The sequence below is a fragment of the Stenella coeruleoalba genome (genome assembly GCF_951394435.1).
Source record: "Stenella coeruleoalba genome assembly, chromosome: 6".
Classification (NCBI taxonomy): Eukaryota; Metazoa; Chordata; class Mammalia; order Artiodactyla; family Delphinidae; genus Stenella; species Stenella coeruleoalba.
This window is the reverse complement of record NC_137151.1, coordinates 106,929,897-106,953,535: the sequence shown is the minus strand read 5'-3', so window position 1 is coordinate 106,953,535 and position 23,639 is coordinate 106,929,897. Positions and strand designations below refer to the sequence as shown.

At 38.6% G+C, this 23,639-nt stretch overlaps 1 protein-coding gene across 1 annotated transcript in view; it reads right to left on the bottom strand.

The window, feature by feature from the left end:
* Positions 1 to 23,639, bottom strand: part of XRCC5 (X-ray repair cross complementing 5) — a 99,423-nt gene that overhangs the window by 64,518 nt on the left and 11,266 nt on the right. The window contains exons 6-13 of the mRNA XM_079924063.1: positions 22,357 to 22,548; positions 19,446 to 19,560; positions 17,955 to 18,093; positions 14,986 to 15,098; positions 11,577 to 11,639; positions 6,983 to 7,120; positions 6,025 to 6,115; positions 2,433 to 2,566 (exon numbers count right to left, since the gene is read on the bottom strand). Of these exons, the coding sequence (XP_079780189.1) occupies positions 2,433 to 2,566; positions 6,025 to 6,115; positions 6,983 to 7,120; positions 11,577 to 11,639; positions 14,986 to 15,098; positions 17,955 to 18,093; positions 19,446 to 19,560; positions 22,357 to 22,548 (985 nt within the window). The remainder of the gene's footprint in view (positions 1 to 2,432; positions 2,567 to 6,024; positions 6,116 to 6,982; positions 7,121 to 11,576; positions 11,640 to 14,985; positions 15,099 to 17,954; positions 18,094 to 19,445; positions 19,561 to 22,356; positions 22,549 to 23,639) is intronic.

Here is a 23,639-nt window from a genome sequence, read left to right as displayed (position 1 = left end):
AAGGATTAATCTCCAAGATATACAAGCAGCTCATGCAGCTCAATATCAAAAAAACAAACAACCTGATCCAAAAACAGGCAGAAGAACTAAATAGACATTTCCCTAAAGAAGATATACAGATTGCCAACAAATACATGAAAGGACGCTGAATATCACTAATCATTAGAGAAACGCAAATCTAAACAACAATGAGGTATCATCTCTCACCAGTCAGAATGGCCATCATCAAAAAATCTACAAACAATAAATGCTGGAGACGGTGTGGAAAAAAGGGAACCTTCCTGCACTCTTGGTGGGAATGTTAATTGATACAGCCAATATGGAGAACAGTATGGAGGTTCCTTAAAAAACTAAAAATAGAACTACCATATGACCTAGCAATCCCACTACTGGGCATATACCCTGAGAAAGCAATAATTCAAAAAGAGTCATGTACCACGATGTTCACTGCAGCACTATTTACAATAGCCAGGACATGGAAGCAACCTAAGGGTCCATCGACAGATGAATGGATAAAGAAGATGTGGCACATATATACAATGGAATATTACTCAGCCATAAAAAGAAACGAAATTGAGTTATTTGTAGTGAGGTGGATGGACCTAGAGTCTGTCACATGGAGTGAAGTCAGAAGGAGAAAAACACATACTGTATGCTAACACATATATATGGAATCTAAAAATTAAAAATGGTTCTGATGAACCTACGGACAGGACAGGAATAAAGATGCAGATGTAGAGAACAGACTTGAGGACACGGGGATGGGGAAGGGTAAGCTGGGACGAAGTGAGAGAGTAGCGCTGACATATATACACTACCAAATGTAAAATACATAGCTAGTGGGAAGCAGCTGCATCACATAGGCAGAGCAGCTCGCTCGGTGCTTTGTGACCACCTAGATGGGTGAGATAGGGAGGGTGAGAGGGAGATGCAAGAGGGAGGGGATATGGGGATATATGTATACATATAGGTGATTCACTTTGCTACACAGCAGAAACTAACACAACACTGTAAAACAATTATACTCCAAAAAAGATATTAAAAAAAAATAAAAGAAAAAAAAGAAAACCTCTCCCCTACAAAAGAAAACAAAGTCGGTAGGTTGTAAAAATCAAAGTTGCCAGTTCTTAAAGCTTTAAAAGATAATAATGAAAAAAAAGATAACAATGCCTGCACTTATGGCTTGCATCTGTTCATTAATCCAACAAATATTTGTTGAAGATAATAGTACCTACCCTTGGTATCTGCCAAGTATTAGAAGTTTCTACTTTTCACCATAGTGACCTGTTTTTGCAAGCTTTCCACACCAACTAGTCTGCTCCTCCCTTCTCTACAAATGGCAAAGGCCTTCATGTCTTGAAGTCCACTTGTCAAAAACCGCAAAGAAATGTATACAAGTAATTTATACTTGATTACACCTAGAATACGAAAGTATTCACTGAGTCAGGTCTTGACCTGTTAATCTTCATAGTTCTGATTTTAGAAAAAAAGATTTTTTTTAAATTACAACCATCAAAAAACCAGGCAGTTTCTTCTGAGTAGAAGATCCCTCAAAATCACAACAGGCCCTAACACGGACTTGAGTTTGTTAAGGATGCTTTGAGAAATGAGTCAAAAGGGGCAATCAAGGAACTCCCCAACATGCAGCCTCCTTTCCCACCTCCCCGCCTCCCCCCACCTGCCACAGCAGTAGGCCCTCCATTCCCCGAGGGGAAAAGTTTGCCTGGCAAAGCTGCTTGTGATTTTTTTCACCTTTGTGGGGTTCAGAGAAGCTTATGTCCTGCTTTCATCAGGTTATTCCAGGGTTGGGATAGCCCTACCACTTCATCCTTGGTCCATCCCTCCCCTTCCTTCACACAAATCAGCTCTCTTGTCAAGTTACCCAGCTTCCCTTAATCCAATGTCCATCTTCTAATTCCTTTGTACCAAGACTCAGAAATTTATATTTTATATTTTTCTTTATTTTAGCTACTCTTTAATAATAAGTTCATACTATAACCTCTCTGACCTCTAACACTTCTTCCCTAATAGTGGTTACATATTACACAGTTCATAAAAACCCCCCTCCTATTTGGATATTAAAAAAAAAAAAAAAACAAGGAAAAGCCTCATTCACATAAAACAGAGGAAGAAACCCAGTAAAACGCATAAAAGAATAATCTGCTTTTTATTTAGCCCTCCTGTTAAAAAAAAAAAATCTAGCCTTCTCCCAGAAAAAAAATTAAAAACATCCTAACTTTACTTCTTTCTTTCTAAAAGCTCAGAGTATTTTTTTTATCTTTTTTCAGTAGGTAGAGAAAGGTGTTATTCTTCCATTAAATAGACAGAGCAACTGAGCCCTCAGTTTGATTGGGACCAGCCAATTACCCTAACTTTTCACTTAGCTCTCTTTCATCTAAAAAAGTATGACTGGTTCACCTTTCCTCTCTCACCTGAAATAATCTCTGAAATTGAGGATTTGGGATTTTGCTGGTTGGAAATAAGTCTTCAATGGTGCCCTCCTCTTCATCTTTCTTCACCAAGCTCATGGAGTCTATCAAAGCATCAACAGCACTCAATTGCGCCTCTAAGACAAGGATAAACAGAGCAGCAAAAGGAAATAATGATTACCTCCATTAGTCTCCAAAACAAATGCTTTCCATTCACAGCTATTCACAGCAATACTGGCAGGATATTCAGTCCTGGCCCTGCCAAAAATACTCTCTAGTTATGCAAATCATTTCTTTACTTGAGCCTCGGTTTTCTTATTTGCAAAGAGAGCTATTTAGAGTAGCTGGTCTTTTAGGTACTTCCCAGCTCTAATGAACTTTTGATAGTGGAATATCCTATCAAAAGCAAAAGAGTTTGTTCAAGAAAAATGCACCGGAGCCATACAAAACCCACCTTCCATATGCTAATTCAAAATACTCAGTATTCATTGAGTTGACATTAAAAAAACTGGTAACTGGCAAAGGAGAATAACATTAAAAAAGAAAAGGAAAATGCCTTTGGAAATGAAGCATTAGCTTTATAAGGATTTAACATTACCTGTATCAGAGTATACCAACTTAACAGGAAGACGCCATTGGACCAGAGTGAGTGGATTCCTTTACAGTCTCCCCAAGTCAGAATAAGTTCTTTCCTCTCACAAACCTCATGGCGCTAATCACACAGACCTGCGTGCATGTCTTTTTTTTTCAATCTTTTTTTAAATTGAAGTATAATTGATCTACAACACTACGTTAGTTCCAGGTGTACAACATAGTGATTCAATATTTCTATACATTACGAAGTGACCAACATGATAAGTCTAGTTACCATCTGTCACCATACGAAGTTATTACAGTATTACAGACTATATTCCCCATGCTGTACATTTTATCCCTGTGACTTATTTATAACTACAAGTTGGTACCTCTTAATCCCCCTCACCTATTTCACTCATCCCCTTACTCCACTCCACTCTAGCAACCCCCCAGTTTGTTCTCTGTATCTAAGAGTCTGTTTCTGTTTTATTTGTTCATTTGTTTTGTTTTTTAGATTCCACATTTAAGTAAAATCATATGGTATTTGTCTTTCCCTGTTGGACTTATTTCACCTAGGTCCATCCATGTTGTCGCAAATGGCAAGATTTCATTCTTTTTTTATGGCTAAGTAATACTCCATTCTGTGTGTGTGTGTGTGTGTGTGTGTGTGTGTGTGTGTGTGTGTGTGTGTGTATCACATCTTCTTTGTCCAGTCATTTATTGATGGACACTTAGGTTGCTCCCATAACTTGGCTACTGTAAATAATGTGGCAATGAACATAGGCATGCATATATCTTTTTGAGTTCGCGTTTTTGTTTTCTTTGGGAAAATACCCAGAAGTAGAACTGCTGGATCATATGGTAGTTCTAGTTTTTAATTTTTTGGGAAACTTCCATACTGTTTTACATAGTGGCTGTACCAATTTACATTCCAACAACAGTGCTCAAGGGTTCCCTTTTCTCCACATCCTTGCAAACACATGTTATTTGCTGTCTTTTTGATGATAGCTATTCTGACAGGTGTGGTTTTAATTTGCATTTCCCTAATGATTAGTGATGCTGAGCATCTTTTCATGTGTCTGTTGGCCACGCATATGTATGTCTTCTTTGGAAAAAAGTCCTGCATACATGTCTTACACCACTCCATTCAAATTCTAAGGATCTTGAGAGCAGAAACATGACGTCCTCTTCTTTATGTCCAATACCAGATAGGAAGCAAGTTCTCCCCGATAAAAATCTACCAAGTCAGTGAAAACAACACAGCCCAAAGGAATGTGGATGAAAGACAACTCTCCCAAAAATGCTTCTACCTAAACTGCCACGTGTAACTTTCATTCTGCTGATTCATACAGCAGTTCAGCTATTAAAACCGAAGTGCTATTTTGGGATCATTCAGTCACTAGGCAAAAGGCGGAAAAGAGTAAGCAGTTCCTAAAAGTTCATTATGCTTCTATTCTTCACCTTTTCAAACATCCCTTTTGGACAGCTATTATAAAATGAACGCGCATACAGATATTTATCATGAGACATTTCTATCCCATTTTTGGAGTTTCCAAGGGAGGTTTCAGGCACCATCTCAAGCTGACTACTGCAGGGTCCACCCGGTAATAGGAAGCAGGTGGTACCTGTGCAGGTGAATATTTGGTGATTTCCATCTGCTATGACAGGCTAGTATCAGGCCAGACTACACTGGCATTACACACCCCTACATAAATGCTGACTTGGGAAATATGCCAAACAATTTTAATGATCCGTTTTTCCAATGGAGCAAATGCAAACAAAAATGTCACAGAACTCACACAATATAAAGCAACAGATCGAAAAATATTTAATGTTTTAGATCCTGAGTGATATATATCTATAAGGTAATCTCTCAACAAAGTTCTCTTCTTTAAATGTTCTTCTCATTTAAAGTTTGAAATTACCACGAGGAAGAGACAGAATACTGTAACACGCTGGCACTCTCTACACATTCAAGTCCATGCCTGGTTCCACGTGATGCAGAGAGACTCATTTCTGGAAGGTAAAGATACAAGCCCTAGGGGCCCATTTGATTCTTAGCTTTTGCCCTGCACACTGCTCCCAATGTACAGAGGGCACCCAGTTCTGAGACTCACCTCACAATTCCCTAATCCTACACTGATGCAGATTTAAACTTGTCAACTAAAACATCTACTCATCATTCTGTGTTCTTTTTGGTATGTTCTCTACATTCAGCCCACTGGTATATCTTACGATAACTGTCGTAAACTGAGATTTCTGGAAGACAGGATCTGTGTGTGTGAGAATCACTCTGGGTAGCACCCTGACATTTGCAGCCAGATGCTTAATAAAGACCTCTTCTCATTAAGCTCCCAGTAACTCCTGGAACGGGACTTGCACTGATAATGTAAACTGTGAAGAAAGGGCAAAGAGAAAAGGGCATCTACAGCACTGTCACTTTTTGGTTAAAGTTACATCATATTTTACATAGGACTCTAGTCACAGGTTTGATTCCACATGTCAGTTCACTTCAGTAGAGGGCAAACCTTCTGCTCACAATTAAAGAATGTACATCCATTTCCAGCAAGCTGCTCCCCAGATACAAGCTTTAAGTCAGAAGGGGGAAACTAGACAACATTTGGAGCAAACCTATCCCTGCTACTGGAAAAAAATCACCTTCATCATTACCATATATGAGTGTGACTGGAATCCAACTACAGTTGACCCTTGAACAACGTGGGTTTGAACTGCTCAGATACACATATATGTGGATTATAAGTATATATGTACATTACTACACAATCTGAGATTGGTTGAATCTGCAGATACAGAACCATGGATACCGAGGGCCAACTGTAAAGCTATACGTGGACTTTCAACTGGGGGGAGTGGTGCCCCTAACCTCTTCGTTGTTCAAGGGTCAACTGTAACTCCACCCTGTGAAATCCTAGCCCCAAACCATGACTAAAGGCAGGTGATTTCCCCAAAACAATCTGTGTTTAGAGCCAATCAGTGAGCAAAATGGAAATAAACTCACCTGTGGGAATGCATTTCCTATTATTTTTCAAGGATGAAAACATGTACTGCCGCAAGTCTTCCATGAAAGGCAGCTGTACATACACTAAACACTAATGAGAAAGAGTGGAGGTAAAAACAGAAACAACCAAATTAATGGAAAAAATTTAAAGTTGATCTCAAACACTGTGAAAGTGGCACAACAAAAGGATTTCAAAAATCAGACAGCTCAAGTCTGGGACATGGAGAATAAAGTGTTCCGATTTCTGTGATTAGCTGTACACAACTGCAAACAGTACAAAGAATATTAAACATAAAAGAAACGCTTAAAAGAAAGACTATCAAAGAATACCTACAAAATGCATGACCAACACAACAAATGAGAGAGTCAAGGTGACTGGCAAGCTGATGTGGAAGTCAAGATATCTGCCTTCTCGTTCCATTTCTGCTACAGTGAGTTCCCTGAGAAACGGGAAATGGCGAGGGATCTAGACCTGTATTTTTAAACAGGAGAGCCCTAGGAAAACGGAACTTCACCAGGATCACAAGAAAATCACACCCTCAACCTTTATCCACACTAAAGGCTGTTGTAGAAAGGGAGGTAATCTGTACTCGCTTTAGGTTCTGAGAAGTCAAGAAGGATGAGAATGGAGAGAAGGTCCCTGGACTGGGCAAACAGAAGATCACGGTTAATGTTTACTGATTTGATTTAATAAGAAGCTCTTTGCATCCTCTTATAATTCATGTCCTTTCACTGCATCTGAAAGTGTGGTTCACAGACCAGCAGCAACAGCATTACGGGGGAGTTGGTGAGAAATGCAGAATCTCAGGACCCCACCCCAGACCTACAAAATCAGAAACTTCATTTTAACAAGATCCCCCAAGTAATTCTCATGCACGTTAACAGTTGAGAAGCATTGTTTAGAATAAAGGAACTGAAGGGAAAAAAATTAATATGAATAAAAGACTTGCAGGTTTACCTCATAGGCGTCCCTGATATAAGGAAAAGCCACGCCAACTTGAGGATTAGCTCTTCTGTCATAAGCATATCGAACTATGGCCACCATGTCCAATTCATCCAAAGCATGAATCAGGGAGGAAAGGGCAACTGCTGCCGCCTAGTAAGAAAGATGCATGCGTTAACACATATCAAACACGTGAGGATTTCCACAGCACAATACTTACGAGATGGTTATTCGCTTTCTTCCTGTTTTAGATTTTAAGTGCCCCTCTAACCACTTTAAGGCTACACTGTACACATCTGCATTTAATCACATTTACTGAACCTCTTCTGGAACTTTTCTTCATTATATTCTCTTATTCCTTCAATTTTCCTTCTCCTCTGAATTCACACCCTCACTCTAAACAAAACCTTTCTTTGCCCCTCTCTCCACAAATTAGTATCTATAACTTTCTTTCCCTTCATCTTTACATTTCATGAAATAATAATCTTGCTGTTTCACTGCTTAGAACACAATTATTCTTCAATCTAATCAAGCTACTGACCCACTTCCTTACTGAAATTATCCTCTGAAGTCCCCCATGATCTCCAAATGGCCTAACTCTTAGTCCGCATTCTATTTGCTTGATCTATCAGTAGCAGCTGACCATCCCTCTTTCTCTACACTTTCTCCTTCTTTGGCTTCAGAAACAACACTCTGCCCTGTTATTCTACTTCTGTACACCACTCCTCCCCCAGCTCTTCTGTTCTTCCAACTAATCTTGAAATTCTGCTCTTGGCCTTTCTCTCCTCCTCTCACTCTAAAACTCTACTTTCGCAACTATTTATTTTATCCAGTCCCATGAGTTGATGAATCAAAAGTCTGTATATTCAGCTTTAAAACTCTCCCAAGGGACTTCCCTGGTGGTGCAGTGGTTAAGAATCCACCTGCCAGTACAGGAGACACGGGTTCGAGCCCTGGTCCAGGAAGATGCCACATGCCGCAGAGCAACCAAGCCCGTGCGCCACAACTACTGAGCCTGTGCTCTACAGCCTGCGAGCCACAACTACTGAGCCTGCGTGCCACAACTATTGAAGCCTGCATGCCTAGAGCCCGTGCTCTGCAACAAGAGAAACCACCACAATGAGAAGCCCACGCACTGCAATGAAGAGCAGCCCCCACTCACCCCAACTAGAGAAAGCCCGTGCGCAGCAACAAAGACCAATGCAGCCAAAAATAAATAAATAAATTTTTAAAAAAGATTAAAAAAAAAACCTCTCCTGAGATCCAGGCTTATATCGCCCACTAGTTGGTAGATAACTCGTACAGTTATACCTTAGGTATCTCAAACTATCCATGACCAAAACTAAGCTTCCTGTCTTCCCCCTCTTCTCCTCCTGTGCTCCCTGCTTCCACTAACACCACCTCCCAGTCAACCAAATGAGAAGCCCTACAGCTGATGATGCCTGCCTACAGTCCCTCACCTTCAAGTGTTCACCACACTCTACCAAGTCTACCTCTATGCCGTCTTTCAAATTCTATCTGTTCTGTTCCATCACTGCCTCCCCTGTTCCTAGAGCTGATCACGTCACTCTCTTCCATAAAAACCTCCAAGGGTTCCTCTATCCCTGCCTCGGTAGAGCTGATCATTATTCACGGGCAAGTCTTGTACTCTCCCACCTCAGTAGCTTTTTGCTTGTACAGTTTCCTCCTCACTAGAATGCTCTCTCCAAATCTCTGGCTCTCAAGCTTCTAACCCATTTTCAAGGCCCAGTAAATTGACAAGCTCTCCATTTCAGATTTGCTTCACTCAGCTCTCTCCCTCTCCATAACTCCCCAAAAACTTTGTACTTTTCTCAGTGTTACAGCTAACCCTTATCAAAGTTAGCTATGTGTATTCCCATCTCCTCCACTAAAAACCTATGACATCAATACCTAGTCATCAAAATCCTCTACAGATTTCATGACAGATTGATTACCTTTTCAGTTCAACTCAAGGAATATTTACTTTGTGCCTACTCTTGGCTAAGCACTATCTTAGGCAATGTAAGAAAACATAGTTGAGTCCCTGATCTCACTGAGCTTCTTTACTAGCAGAAATGAGATGTGTACCAAGTACAGAATGTATATATTCTAACAAGTCCCATAAGAGAGGCCAGATAAGCACGACGACGAAGTGATTAGAAGAGATTACTTTCAATTTGTTTGCAAGTTTTTATTTAGGTGTCTTTGATAGGACCAACTGGGATACTTAAAGAAGGAAGGATGGGGCTTCCCTGGTGGCGCAGTGGTTGAGAGTCCGCCTGCTGATGCAGGGGACACGGGGTCGTGCCCCGGTCCGGGAAGATCCCACATGCCGCAGAGCGGCTGGGCCCGTGAGCCATGGCCGCTGAGCCTGCGTGTCCGGAGCCTGTGCTCTGCAACAGGAGAGGCCACAACAGTGAGAGGCCCGCGTACCGCAAAAAAAAAAAAAAAAAAAAAAAAGAAGGAAGGATGGGGTCCGGAATGGCAGCTAGAACACCATATTACACCTGTGGGAAACTCAACTAAAGCTCCATTTCCTTCCCTTTCTCTTCTCCCGTTCTCTTCCACATAGTGAAAACCAGCACATAAAAATGTAGATTCTCCATACAAAAAAATTATATGCTAATGACCAGAGAAAACATTTTTTTTTGCGGTATGCGGGCCCCTCACTGCTGTGGCCTCTCCCGTTGCAGAGCACAGGCTCCGGACGCGCAGGCTCAGCGGCCGTGGCTCACGGGCCCAGCCGCTCCGCGGCATGTGGGATCTTCCCGGACCGGGGCACGAACCCGTGTCCCCTGCATCGGCAGGCGGACTCTCAACCACTGCGCCACTAGAGAAGCCCAAGAGAAAACATTTTTAAAAAGGAATATATTCATAGAATCATAGAATATTTGAGCTGAAAAACAAAAGTATTCACCTAGTTTAACAACCTACATGATGAAGGAATTCCCTTCCTAACATCTGATTGTTGAGACTCTGCCTAGAAACTTACAGGAATGAGGATCTGACCATCTCACAAGGAACCAATCCATCTGGAGACAGTAATCTTTGTTGATAAAATAATTCTTCATCTTGAACAAAATGACCACTTGTTGGTTCCAATTTACCCTCTGGTAGGAAGCATAGTTTAGTTTCTATTCCGTATGATAATCCTCTAAGTATCTGAAGAAGGCTATTGTCTCTCATCCCTCCTACTCCCCTGCCTACCTACACAAGTCTTCTCCATGCAATCTGTTACTCAAAGTCCTCATATGACATAGTTTCTTTACTCCCCTGATTATCTCATAGCCCCAATTAGTTAATATTATTCTTTGACTATGACATCAAGAACTGACACCAAAGAGTAGCCCTTTGCCATCAGCAGATGAAGTTTTTTTTTTCTTTAGTGACTCAAAGTGACCCTGTGATCTATAGGGTCTGTATGAGGCTGGATTTGAATTATGCAAGTCACAATGCTGCCCTGACCTGAGCTAGCAAGTCTAGAGAATCATATGTGTCAGCACAGCTTTGTGATATGATTTTCCTTACTGCATACCCAGCAATCACATGAAGTGATCAGAATTTTCTTTGGGTAAAGGGACAGTAAGTTGGAGTTAAAACCTCAGCAGAAATGAAAGACGCAGTTAAGTTGTGTTGACAATAGATACTAGAACTGCCTGATTCCCATTAGGATTTGATTCAGGAGAAATCCATGAACTAGGATTCTCAAATTTGAGGATTCACGTACACCTACTGTGCTTTAATGAATCCATTTAACACTGAGTGGAAGCCAAGCATTTTCTTCTCTTAATTTTACTGTTCTAATAGAATAATGGCATATCCATTCACTAAGTCAGCAGCCAGCTACCCTTCAGAAGTGAGGAGAAAAAGAGGACTAGATCACTTATATCATCACCCTTCCCCCGACCCCAAACAAGCCATCTACATCCAGTTTACCAGTTGCAAATGCAAGTAACTTCTGGAACATGGAGACCTAAGTAGTCTTAAACAGACACTGGATGGTAATCTTCCAGTTAACATCAAAATCTCCAAGGAAATAACAAGTTCTTACTTGAAGACTACATAGAAAATATTTATAGAGAGGGCAGGCATGAGTGTAGGATGCAAGAGTCACGGGCTGTTAGCTAGGCAGAAACCAGCCTGAAAACAGAATCTCTTGCGGATGTAAGAAAATAATGAAAAGAAAGAGGTAAGGGGGATAAGACAAATTGCTCAATGATGGAAGTAGTCCCGTGAGTCAGTGAAGCTCATCTTCAGGTTGCTTAAGCCAGCACTAAATGTTCTGTTTATGAAAATGAAAATGTTTACCTGACCCCAACCTTCCTGAACCTGTGACCATGAGATCCCCATACTTAAATGTGTTTGTTCAAATGTTTTTGTTTTTAATACTCACCTGATCTCCAATTGCAGAACTATGTCCTCAGGCCTTGTGCTCATGCTATGACAAATTCATTTATCATTTCCCCATTTTCAGAGTTAAAGGTCAGTGAATTTTCCCACTGCTATTGCAAGAATTAATGTCATTTTAAACTATAAAAGCCCCAAACAACTCACTTAAAATGACAATTCAATTCTACGGCACTACCTCAAAGACCTACTGTCAACTCACCTCATCATCTTTTGTTGCAAAGACCTTTAGAACTTGATTTCCCATAAAATATTTCATGTGGACCTACAAGAGGAAGTGAGGAAGAGAACTGGTTTCGATCCAAAATAAGTAACACAGAAAACCATAATGCCACACATTACTAGGAAATTACATTCAAAATGCTCTTACTGGAAAACATTCACAGGTACTAGAAACAACTAACTATTTGAGGTTCAAATCACTTAAACACAACAAATATATGAGTGCCTAGTTTATGTCAAACATTGTTCTGGGCACTATAAACACAATAATGAATAGGATGTAGCCTTGTCTTGAGGAGTGTAGATAAATATGAAATTAACTGCGGTGGAGTATTACCAGACAGTGCTACCAGCCCACAAGAGTACAGTATTATAGTTCAGTGCTACAAGAGCACATAAGAAGGGCAGCTATCTTAGTCATGAGGTGTCAGCGAAGGCTTCTGCAAATGGTGACACCTAAGTCAAGACTTAAAGGATGGGTAGGAACTAAGATGAAAGTCTGGGCACAAGTGTCCTCAGCAGAGATGATAGTGTGATTAAGTCTGGAGTGACATAAACACATAGTGCATTTGGGGAACTGCTTTTGGAGTAGCGCAGTGCCACAGTGCAAGGGGGAAAGCTGAAAAGTTAGATGAGTGAGATTAGCGAAGATCAGATCATGAAGTCTCTTATGAGCAAAGTTAAGTGGTTTGGACTTCATCCTAAGAGCAATGACAAGGCATTGATGAACTGCAAAGAGACTAGAGTACCATGTGTCCTTTAAATTACTCACCTAGCACAGTATCAGAGGAGTCAAAGACTAGAAGATGAATACTAAGAGTTCCTAATATTATAACCACCTGCTTCTATCAACCAAGATCAACTTCTCTTTGATCTATGTCATCTTGAGCCTGGAGTGTATTTATAAGAATGTGCCGTAAGAGAGGCAATGCTTCTCAAATATTTTTTCTGCCTTCCCACCTCTAAGCTGAGAAATTGCGAGCACTTTCACAGTTAACAGCAGCTCAGGAAAACTGAGTCCCAAAGGTGTGGGGGTGAGGCCCATATAAGCCAAATATCTCCATCTTCCCTTCCATTCCCCATCTGAAAACCATTATTTGAAAAAATATGGGAATAATCTTATATTTTCGGTTTGCTACATCCATATAGATTTATTTGCCCTCCTATTAGAATCTGTAATAGTTCTTGACTGATTCAAGAACAGTTAACAATACCTTTTCCTAAGGCACCTAAATGACTTCTCAAAGGACAGCCAGACATTTGGGGAAATTCTGGCTAAATTCTTATCCATCCTATAATTAGATACCCAGAACACTGACAACATGGAAGAAGGCAAATTGAAAGGACTCCAGAAAGTTTAAAAGAGAAGAGTAATTCATAATTCATAAAAAAAAATTCCAAACCAAGAAAAACCTATTTTATATTATGAAACGTTTCACACTAATTCAATCCAGAAATATTAGTGTCCCTCAGATTAAGGGAATCTGGAAAACTATGTGATCTTATTAATTTAAAGCTAATTACTAGTTTATTAAAAGGTACATACTTATACTTTACCTTAGTTGATATGGAAAAACCTTGCTCTTAAGATGACGTGTATGCATTTGTTAACATAATACACAAAAGCAGGTATGTAAAAACTAGACTATTCAAAAATGAGCCTGTCTATCTGGTGGGCAGATTATAGCTGATTAATGGCATAGCTTTGGAGTCAGAGGGATCTGGTTCAAAACCCATCTCTACCACCTTCTAGCTGGGGACCTTGGGCCAATTACCTAACAGCGCTGAACCTCAATATCCTAGTGTATAAAATACATATCACGGCACCTACCTGAGAGGACTGTTAACAAGAATTAAATGGGAATTTATATAAAGTGGTTAGTATATTGATTATAATATTATAATCAATAAATGGTAGCTATTATGACTATCTTTATTGTACCTGTCTGATGTTACACTTAAGACAAAAATAATTTAGAGCTTAAAAACAACAGAAAGTTGGTTTAGAAAACACTTCATGACTTAAAGGTTAATTTTAAGTCAATAAAAATCTTTTAAAATGGAAAACGTACCTTTTCAGCTCACTTTTTCTTGCTTTGCCATCTAACTAAATAGGTCCCCACACCTACCATGGCACAGATGATTTCAGTTTTTTGAGTCCTAAATTACAGTTATAGGAGTTTTGGATAGATCTTTTCTGCCTATCTGGAATTAGGCAGACCCAGTTCCCAATAAGCCAGTTTCTACAAATAGGTCTGAATGGAGGTTCTGTTTCACTGAAAAGACTCATAAGCACCAACATTAAGAACCATAAATTTTAAGTTTATATACCTCCCAAAGTGAATAATTTTAAAGAAAAGCACATTTAGTGTAATTTGTTAGAGAACTGTTAGAGATACGCAACTTCCAAAAGGTATTTATTCTCACCATTAACTGTATCGACTTTAAGTAAATACTCTCAATTTTTGACTTATGAGTCTTAAAACTGTATCTAACAGTTTGAGCATATGATGGAAAACATTCTCCCCACCTCACTGAATTATTCTGTATCTAACAGTTTGAGCATATGATGGAAAACATTCTCCCCACCTCACTGAATTATTCTAACACTGAATTATACAGGGACTGCATGCTGGAGCAACATGAAGAAATTTAATTCTGGTATATTGGGTTATATTTATTTTAATTCTCACTTGAGTTCTTCTAGAACCAACAAAAATCTCTTCATCCCTATAGAGCCTGAAAAGATGCACTTTCTACTTATTCCTTCTGTTTGGTTGCCTACCTCAAGAACATTTCATCTAAGACTGCTGGGAATCTTTAATGACCCTTTCTTGGATAGTATATGGTATCCACAGCCTTCAATAAGTTACTGCATTTTCCACTGTGTCTCTTTTGTACATCTGTATTGCCGTCTAAAAAACATATGACTAATGAACAAGTTTTGCATCCTAGACCTCTTTGTTGGGCGTTGAGAAGAAGGGTGACTAGCATAAATCAATGATATTCTAAGAGATCTGCGGTCATTCAAAACCCAACTAGACCCTGACTCCTGTAAAACACTCCAGTATACATAACAGTTAGAGAAAGCAATACAATAGCAAAGAACTGGATGCTGGTTCTTTAAGGCTACTATGAGCTATGACCGACACCAAAGCTAAGAAGTGACTTTTCACTGAATCTATTCTGATTTATGCCGACTTCTCTACCTCTTGATTTTTAACCTTCAAAAATCAAGGATAGCAGCACGCCAGACTACATTTTAGAAAAACTAAAAGTGAAAACAACATATTATAAATAACAGGCCCAATCCAAAGCACACCATCTCAAATAATGAGAAAAAAGCTCATCTGTTTTGTTTACAATTAGTAGGCAAATACGTGCTTTACCTGAGAAGATCTACAAAATCCCAAAACAGAGAAGCACTTCCCCTCCGATTTATATTTCATTTGTTCCTCATCCACTTTAGAGAAAGGAATGATATCACTCCCATAACGGAACCCTAAAGAACAAGAGAAGAGCATCTGTTAAGCATATGGGGCCTCATTTTCCACAAGCTGAAATTGGCCCTATACATACATTAACGATACATGCACACTCCGGATCAAGCCTCCATATACTGTTTGCCGGAATCAAATTTCTACCCCTTGTGATCACTGCAGAAAAAGAAGCGGCAGATCCACAAACATATACGACACAGAGACAATTAAAATCTAATTACATTTTTTTAAGTAGCATATTCTGCAATCTAGTTACCTTAATGATTATCCATCCTAGAAGGAAGAATGTAGCAAATGCAATGTCCTAGTTATCCTCCAAAGATAAACCATGGTTGACTAAAGTACAATCATGACTTGTAAACATAATAACAAGAACACATTTATTTAGAAACCTGGAGACCCACAGAGAAATGTGCCCATAGGATTTTCAGAACAAAATGTTCTCAAAAATGGATGCTGGAGATACACAAATGCCTAACGGAAGAAGCCAAAATTTTTCTATTTAGAAACATTCAATTGAGAAGCTGGATATTTTTCTGCATTTAAATTTATTTTATTTCTGGGATTGGATTGTCTATTTTTTTTTCTTTTTGATTACTTAGGTTATTACAGATATAGGCTCTTGGCTCCTTAAAAAAACTCCAACCCTGTTCCAGGGCCTCTCTGCCCTATGGAAGGTCATGCCCTTTCACTATATAGCCTTATATGTTTAATGGGGAGAAAGATCATCAAAATCCAAGGATTATGACCTTGCATAGATGAAAAGGAAAAGCATATGCATCTTTACTCCAAGAAACAAAGAAACTTGTGTGTTTGGGGGCAGATTCTGTGATCCAGTGTTTATTAGTTCCCTCACTCTGCACATGCCATGTATTTAATTAAAAAGAAACGCATTTCTATTTTCATATATGTCTTTTAATAAAAGCTGGTGATATAAACAAAAATTTCAACAAGAAGTTAAGAGGGAAATGTATGGCACATGATTAAGAGTGGTATCTAAACCCAATGTTTTTTCAGACATCTTACTTGAATCGTTTAAGAGTAACCTAAAACTTCTAATTAAAACTGTCTTATGTTTTCTGGCTCATCTTTTACAGGGCAAATCAATAACTGTAACTTTTGTACATGGCAAAGAGTAGAGAACAGACTACAAATACGACCATAGTCCTTTGCTCACATAAACTAGTCCCTCTATCTAAAAAAGAGAACTCTACATATTAGGGGATAGAAAGTGGAAGACAGGCAAAGGAAGTATGTGGGTAACTGCAAAAAGGTAAGAGAGAAAAGCTGCACATCTATGCTCTTCAAACTGAAACAATGTTTAACTCTTCCCTCTCCCTTGCTCCACCAATATGTTTGCTTTCTGTCTAAGACAACCAGAGCTGCTTTCTTTGCGTGCAATCGAAAGAATTGGTACCATCTCTAGTCCCTTCTCCTTCCAATCCATCCTATACCCAGATGTCCTATTAATCTTTCTAAAACACAGCCCCCATGGCACTCTGCTCCTCAACATTATAAGCAGCTCCATGTCGCTTTCAAAATCAAGCATAAGCTCTTCAGCGTATCATTCAAAGCCCTTCCTAATTCAGAATAGCATGTAGAAACAGACTCCTGCAGCCCTGGGTTCAAATTCTGCTACTTGTTAACTATGAGATTTTGCAAATGTTAACGAATGTCTTTCAATCTCAATTCTCTTATCTGTAAAATGGAAACAAGAGTGCCTACTTCACTGGTTGTTGTGAAGATTAAAAGAGAAAATGCAGATTGTCTTTTAGATACTATCCTGAGTACGAATCTGCATATGCCCAATACACCTTACCCAACTACTTGGTATCACTGAGAAGGCCCTCTGCTTTCCTGGTCTTATGCCCTTAATCACGCTATTCTTCCTACCATGAGCCAGTCATTATATGAGGATTAAATGACGAGCAAGTAATGGAGCCATGATTCTAACCAAGGTCCGACTCCAAAATTTCTGTTCTTAACCACACTATACTATTGAGTTGAATTAAGGAATTAGTAGAGATTGTGGATTGTTTATTACATTCTAATCCATCAGAAGAAAGAAAGGGGTCATGACCACCACTACCTTTAATCACTCTCCCACCCGCCAAGACCCCTGCAAAACATATAAATATGCAAATACTGCAACGCAGTGCCACAGATGAAAGGAATTTTTTTTAAGACTTGCAAATTAAAATTATACTGAGTAGCACATAGTCTGGTGATAAATTTATATAAAGACTCTGGTTTCTATCTTAACCATCATTTGGTATCTTATCATTTTAGCTCTTGAACACTCAGACACCCTCAGCTAGCTTCTAAGCCCTCTGGATAGAGACGCTATCTAAATACACTACACAGAGCCAATGGGTACAAATATATGAAGTACAACTCTAAAGATCCTAGTGAACATAAAGCAATATAACAAACACAAATAATTTTTCTTATCCCCTAAATTACCATAAGGGAGCTAAACAGGCAGGATATAAGACCTGAAATTGGCACTCAGAAAAATGATCACTATGGAAGTCAAAGGTAAACAAAAAATTTGCTTCGGCCATGTTAATATAAGCCTTTTCCTAGCTAGTGAGTTTCAAACTTTAAAACAAAGCCAAGTATTAAGTTCTGTCACTTGAGACATTTAAAACCCAGAGAGACTGAATGCCCGAGTATACTCCTGCCTCGGAACCATCCTGCCTGAGACCCAACAGATGACCTAAAGGATCCAGCGTCTCATGATCCCCTCATATAGTTGTGTCTCTAGACAAATAATAATACAAAACCTAGCCTGCCTCCTATCATCTTGAAGAAAATTTTCTAGGCAAAAGTGAAACTCTCACGGGCAATAATAATACCTTGAATAGTATCCTCTTTTGGAACTTCAGTTTCATCATCGTCATTCAAGCAATAAACTGTTTCTCTTTGTATATCTTCTTTTTTTTGAGTTCTTGCATCCACAACTGTCCAACACTTTTTAACTCTCTCTTGTAGAATCTGATTTCCAAAAGAAAAATAAAGGGAAAACAAGGAAAGCTATGATTCAGATGGACAAAAGATGAAAACCTACTCTCTGCTTTACAGAAAAAAATCCAAAACAATGACTCCAGCTACATTGGTTTGTTGTCTCTTGCCTACTGTGGAAATTTTAGTTTATTTTATAATTCTTTCTACATTTTATTTTCCCCCAAGGGTAATCCACAGATAAATATGAATATTTGTATACATTCAAACACCTTCTATACAAAACCCTCAGACTGTCTAACAAAAGAGAGCCCTACATTTTGTTACCACAGTTTCCCAACACACAAGAAAGGGGAAAGCAGTCTATCAGTACTCAGAAATCAATAAGGAAATATGAAAAAGTAACTAGGAAAAAAAAAGGAAAGAGACTATATTCTCATTCCCAGGGACACTATTCTAGGCCTTGAAGTACCTCCATGGTTTTCATGCATGTAGGGTGTTTTGGAATTAAGTCCTTGAATATTAAAAAAAACACTTGAATATATAAAACAACATGTTTTTGTATATTTTATATATTTAAATGTTTCTATATATTTATTTTGTGCATTTAAAGAAAAAAGACAAGGAAGGTCATGCGGAGGCATGGATCCAAGACTCATACTCAAACTGGAATTTCATCAAATAATTACCAAAAGCAACTCATTTTTGAAAATATACTATTACGTACAAATGTACATATGTTACAAAAGGCCATTTCACAGTAACAAGTCAACATCTTTTGATATTTCTTAGATGTTGTTACTACCAGATCATTAACAACTAAATTAGATGTGACTGAGTTTTCAAAACCCTGAACTGAACTCTGGTGTGTATCTGTATTTCTGCTATGATACCACAATGATACAACTTAATGCATTTCATTTTCTTTCTTTAAAAAACAAAAAGAGAAAGACCTGAAACTCATGATTAACAATCAACTGTCAATGGAGAGAAAGAGAAAAAGGAGGGAATCAACCCCTATTATAGACTATTTGTTTTTTTTTCCTTTTTTTTTTAAAGTAGTTGTGGCACGCGGGCTTAGTTGCCCTGTGGCCTGTGGGATCCTTGTTCCCTGACCAGCGATCGAACCTGTGTCCCCCGCATTGGAAGGCAGATTCTTAACCACTGGACCACCAGGGAAGTCCCTATTATAGACAATTCTTAAAGCTTCCTCTGTTAGCATGCCTTTTACATAAAAGCTAAATAGAGATGAAATGAACAGGGAGAGCAGTTAGAGAAGCAGTAATTATGGTTTTGAATAACCCACACACGAATTGTCAGTTCCTTATATAAGCATATTTGTCTGCCTGCTAACATTTCTTTAAAAATGTGTACCTACCACTTACCGATTTATAAGCCACAATCTTTATAGACAAATTGGAGCCAATGGTCAGTTGACAGGGCCAGGGCATGGAACGCCTCTCAATTTTCTTAAAGACACACAGCTGTCTCAGACTCTCACTTAATAAAGAAAAATGTATTATGAAAGCAGCAATTTTAAAAATGTTAACCTGTGCTGGACATTGCATTTAGTTGTCTAGAATGAGAAGTGAGATGCTGTTGATCATAAAGAGAGGAACAGCAGGGGATGGCAAGGAAAACTCGTGGCGACCATCAGTTGGGAGAGAGCCAGAATACAAATGAGTTGGCTTAGGAGGAAGGAGTTGAATTCCTTTACTGATAGGTGAAAAGGAACATCTGTACCTTCCCCCTATTCAATCTTTTCTTCAACTTGGCCAGTTGTTCTTAACATTTTTTTTTCAGGACCAAGGACACTGTGAGGATGTGATAAAAGCACATTCGTAAATGTGTTTGCACACACCAGCTCCCGAAAACCATGGACCTGAGGATAAAAAGCCCTGCTCTAAGATATCAAAGGGTGGGCTCCATCCTGTATCGTCACTGTTCACAACCCTGCAATTCTTTAGCTCATTTCCATTCTTTTAAATAAAAGACATGGTAAGTATATGCACACAGTGGAGAGAATTAAATAATGACTCTCCACGGGATAAAGGAATTTAGCAGTCCACGCTCAGTCTTAAAGCAGGTAACTCTAGGTTTCTCACTGCGTAGGGAAAGGGAATTGGGAAGTAGCAAACACGATGCAGAGGGCTACTTCATTTGAATACTAGTGAAGATCAGTTCTATTTTCATCTGGTTCCTAATCAAACACAACAGAGAAAATCATAGGAGATAGGTGGAATTTGTGGTATTCACTAAGGATTATCTGACATTATCCAGAGTTATGGACAAAGAGGCCTCAAGAGACTCCAATTTTCAGAAATAATCTACAATGAATAGTAGATATTCTACCTGATACCCTGCTCCAAAGCTTACGGTACACCTTGGCTTTGTATTCACTGAGGAATGAATGGGTCTGAAACCAGGTCTAACCTGTCTCATAGGACATTGCTAGTCTGATTATGAGTCACGTCTAAAACCATCAAGAGGTTTGGATTCTGTTCCAGGGGAAATTCTAAAGACCAGCCTCTTATATGTAACATCTGAGAACAACTGGATGAGTTCTGCAGATTTGAAGCTCCCCAATTACAAGTCAAGTTATCTTCCTCTAATGTCTTCTAGATGAGGATAAGTCTAGTCCAGGGCTGTCCTGTACAACTTTGTGCAATGAGGGAAGTATTCTATTTCTAACTATTCCTGTCCAATAGGCTACTGAGCTCTTTAACTCAGTGGCTACTATGACTGAGGGACTAAGTTTTAAATTTTATTTAATTTTAATAAATTTAAATAGCCACATGTGGATAATGGCTACTGTATCAGATGGCAAAGTTCTGATCCACACCTTCATGGCAGACCTAAAATCAAAGTAATTTCAAACGGCTAGGACAGCACATAGTAATTTCCCTCCTTGCTATGTTACAGGAAAAGAAACTTTTCTAGGTAATTTTATTGGTCTATAATTCTTCTTTACAATATCATGGTGAATATGTTAGCTTTAGACATGTATTCCCATGTTAGAGAAAGCCATATCCAAATTTGAAAGAAAAATAATTTAGGAACACATATTTGCATGTATTACAATTAGAACACATATTATGGCAAAGAAACATCACCTTACAGGATTCTTCATTGACTCCTTTGACAACCCCTTGGGAAATTACAGTTCAATTTCCAAAATTCCCATTTACCTGCAATTTTTCAATAGTATCTATGTTTAGAAAAGCAGGCTGATTGCTTATCAATTATAGCTCACCAGAAATATTTGAAAATTGTGATTGAGAATAAAAAGTAGAGCAGATACACACTATTGCTACTCAAAAAAATCCTAATTGTTTAACGTTTACTTCAACTGAACCTCTACTTCAATTAAGAACTTTTCTTAAAATGCTTGTATTTTGTGTGTTTATTAATAAACTGGAATTAATTCTTTAACATTAAGTAGCAGTATCCCTGAGGATTTGAAACTCCACAGCCATACAGTGTGGTATTCTATTGCCACTTTTACCAAATCAGGCCCTTCAAATACACACCGTTCTAGATGCTATGGACCCGTCTCAGGTTCTTTGATCAAAATATATATCCAATTCCAACCAAGAATAATACAGATAAAGGAGATCATCTCTCCCACAGTCTCTAATTGGATGGCCAAAAAAAGTAGCTTGACTAATCGTTATATGGTACTTCAGGGATTTCCCATTTCTTAAATCATTTTGCCTTTACAAAGCCCACATGGAATAAACAGGTTGTAAATTCTTAATATTTGGGGGTTTTGCTTTGTTTTGATTTGTTTTTGCCTGACCAAACTATGTTGAGATCAAAAGTTTTTTAAAAAAATCTGTATATTATAGTATACTGCCTCCTAAAACCTAAATCAGAAGATTAGAGGATATTAAGTATTATCTCAGACCTGACACCACATTTTACAATTAAGAATGTTTTTTAGGTGTATGACAAGGAAGGGCCCAAGAAATGTGCCCCAAGCTTGGCATAAAGAAGAAATCTACTACCTCATCTTTTATAATTTGACTTGTTAAATCGTTCGTTATATTTATGTATTTCCAAACTCTACCGACATAGTCTTGGAAATAAATAAGAAATCTTGCACCAACCATACAAACTTCAAAAAATGGGATTAGGGGCTGGTGCACCATTTCTTTAATAAAAATTGAAATACTAAAGTATAACTGCTAATTCAAAAGTGGCCCAGAAAAGGAAAAGCATTAGGGAGCCATCTGATCAGAAGAACAATTAATATGCTTACAACTGAAAGTTGTAAACAATGCTTTCATGTCTTACCTGAAGGAATAAATTTCCTCCAGCCCATCTTCACCTTCTAAAGACATCATCACCTTCTTCACCATCCGAATACCTTCTTTTTGCTGCTCACTGATTCCTTTTGGAGGAAAGGAGGACCCATGGTGGTCGGAGAGCAAGTTGCCATCTCCTCCGTCCCCAGTTCCATCTTCCTTCCCAACTGGGAAAGGCAAACTGTCAGGAAAAGACCAGCAGTACTTAAGAAGAAAAGCCCTGAAGCCAAATAATGAACGGGGTTCCAATTCTGTGACTGTCACTCACTCGCTATGAGAAAATGGTCAGTCAGCCTCTCTGAGCTTTACATTTCTCAACCATCAAATGGCACTATCTACCTTGACCAATATTCTATCAGTTTCAAGTGACCAAAGTCTCTTTGGTTTGGCTTTTATGGGGGTAATTTATTGGCTTAACGTAACAAAATAATTGAAAGGGCAAGGCTGCACATGGCCTTAGGATGACTAGACCCAGAGTCTCAAACACCACAAGGATTCTGTGACCCTCTCACTCTCTATCTCCATATTTCATTTTCCTTTATGCTGGCCCCGCTCTTTCAGACTGGCTTCCTCCACATTGTTTCTGAACACTTTCAAGCTCATAATGCCCAACTCCACTACCAAAGAGGGACTGAGGGTTTAACCCTCTACTCTCCAATTCAAAAGACCAGGAATTAGTGGTAGCCTAGGAGCCAGATCTAGATGTCAGCTCTCATTCAAGCCATTAGGTTAAAAAGTAGGAAGGAACGCTTCCTAGAAAAAGGCTGGGTGACATTCTAGGCAGACAAAAATAAACAAACAAATGCCCATTAATGATCTCTCAAGATTATTATAAAGATTAATAAGAGAAAGTGCATAAAATACTTAAAACTCAAACAATGTCATCATCATTATTTCAGATAGAGAATTCCTATACAGAAACCAGTTAATTGCTAGAAATAAGTAAAACCAATTTTGTTCCTGTGTTTCACTCCAGTTGTTTGCCTGAAATGAGACTAAAACTAGAGTGGGGTTACCAGTCATGGGAATATTCAATAATCAATATACAAACTGAAAAGTAAACCAACCAAACACATTTTATGATAATATTCTACATGACACTTTATAAATGTTTTTATATAAACAATCTCATTTCATTCTTATGTGTTAGTTGGATAGAGATTTCTACCTCCATTTTCTGAAAAGAAATGGAAGCTACAGAAATGAAATAATTTGGCCAAAACCGTATAGCTAATAAAGCTAATAAGTGACGGAGCAAAGACTCAGTCATCT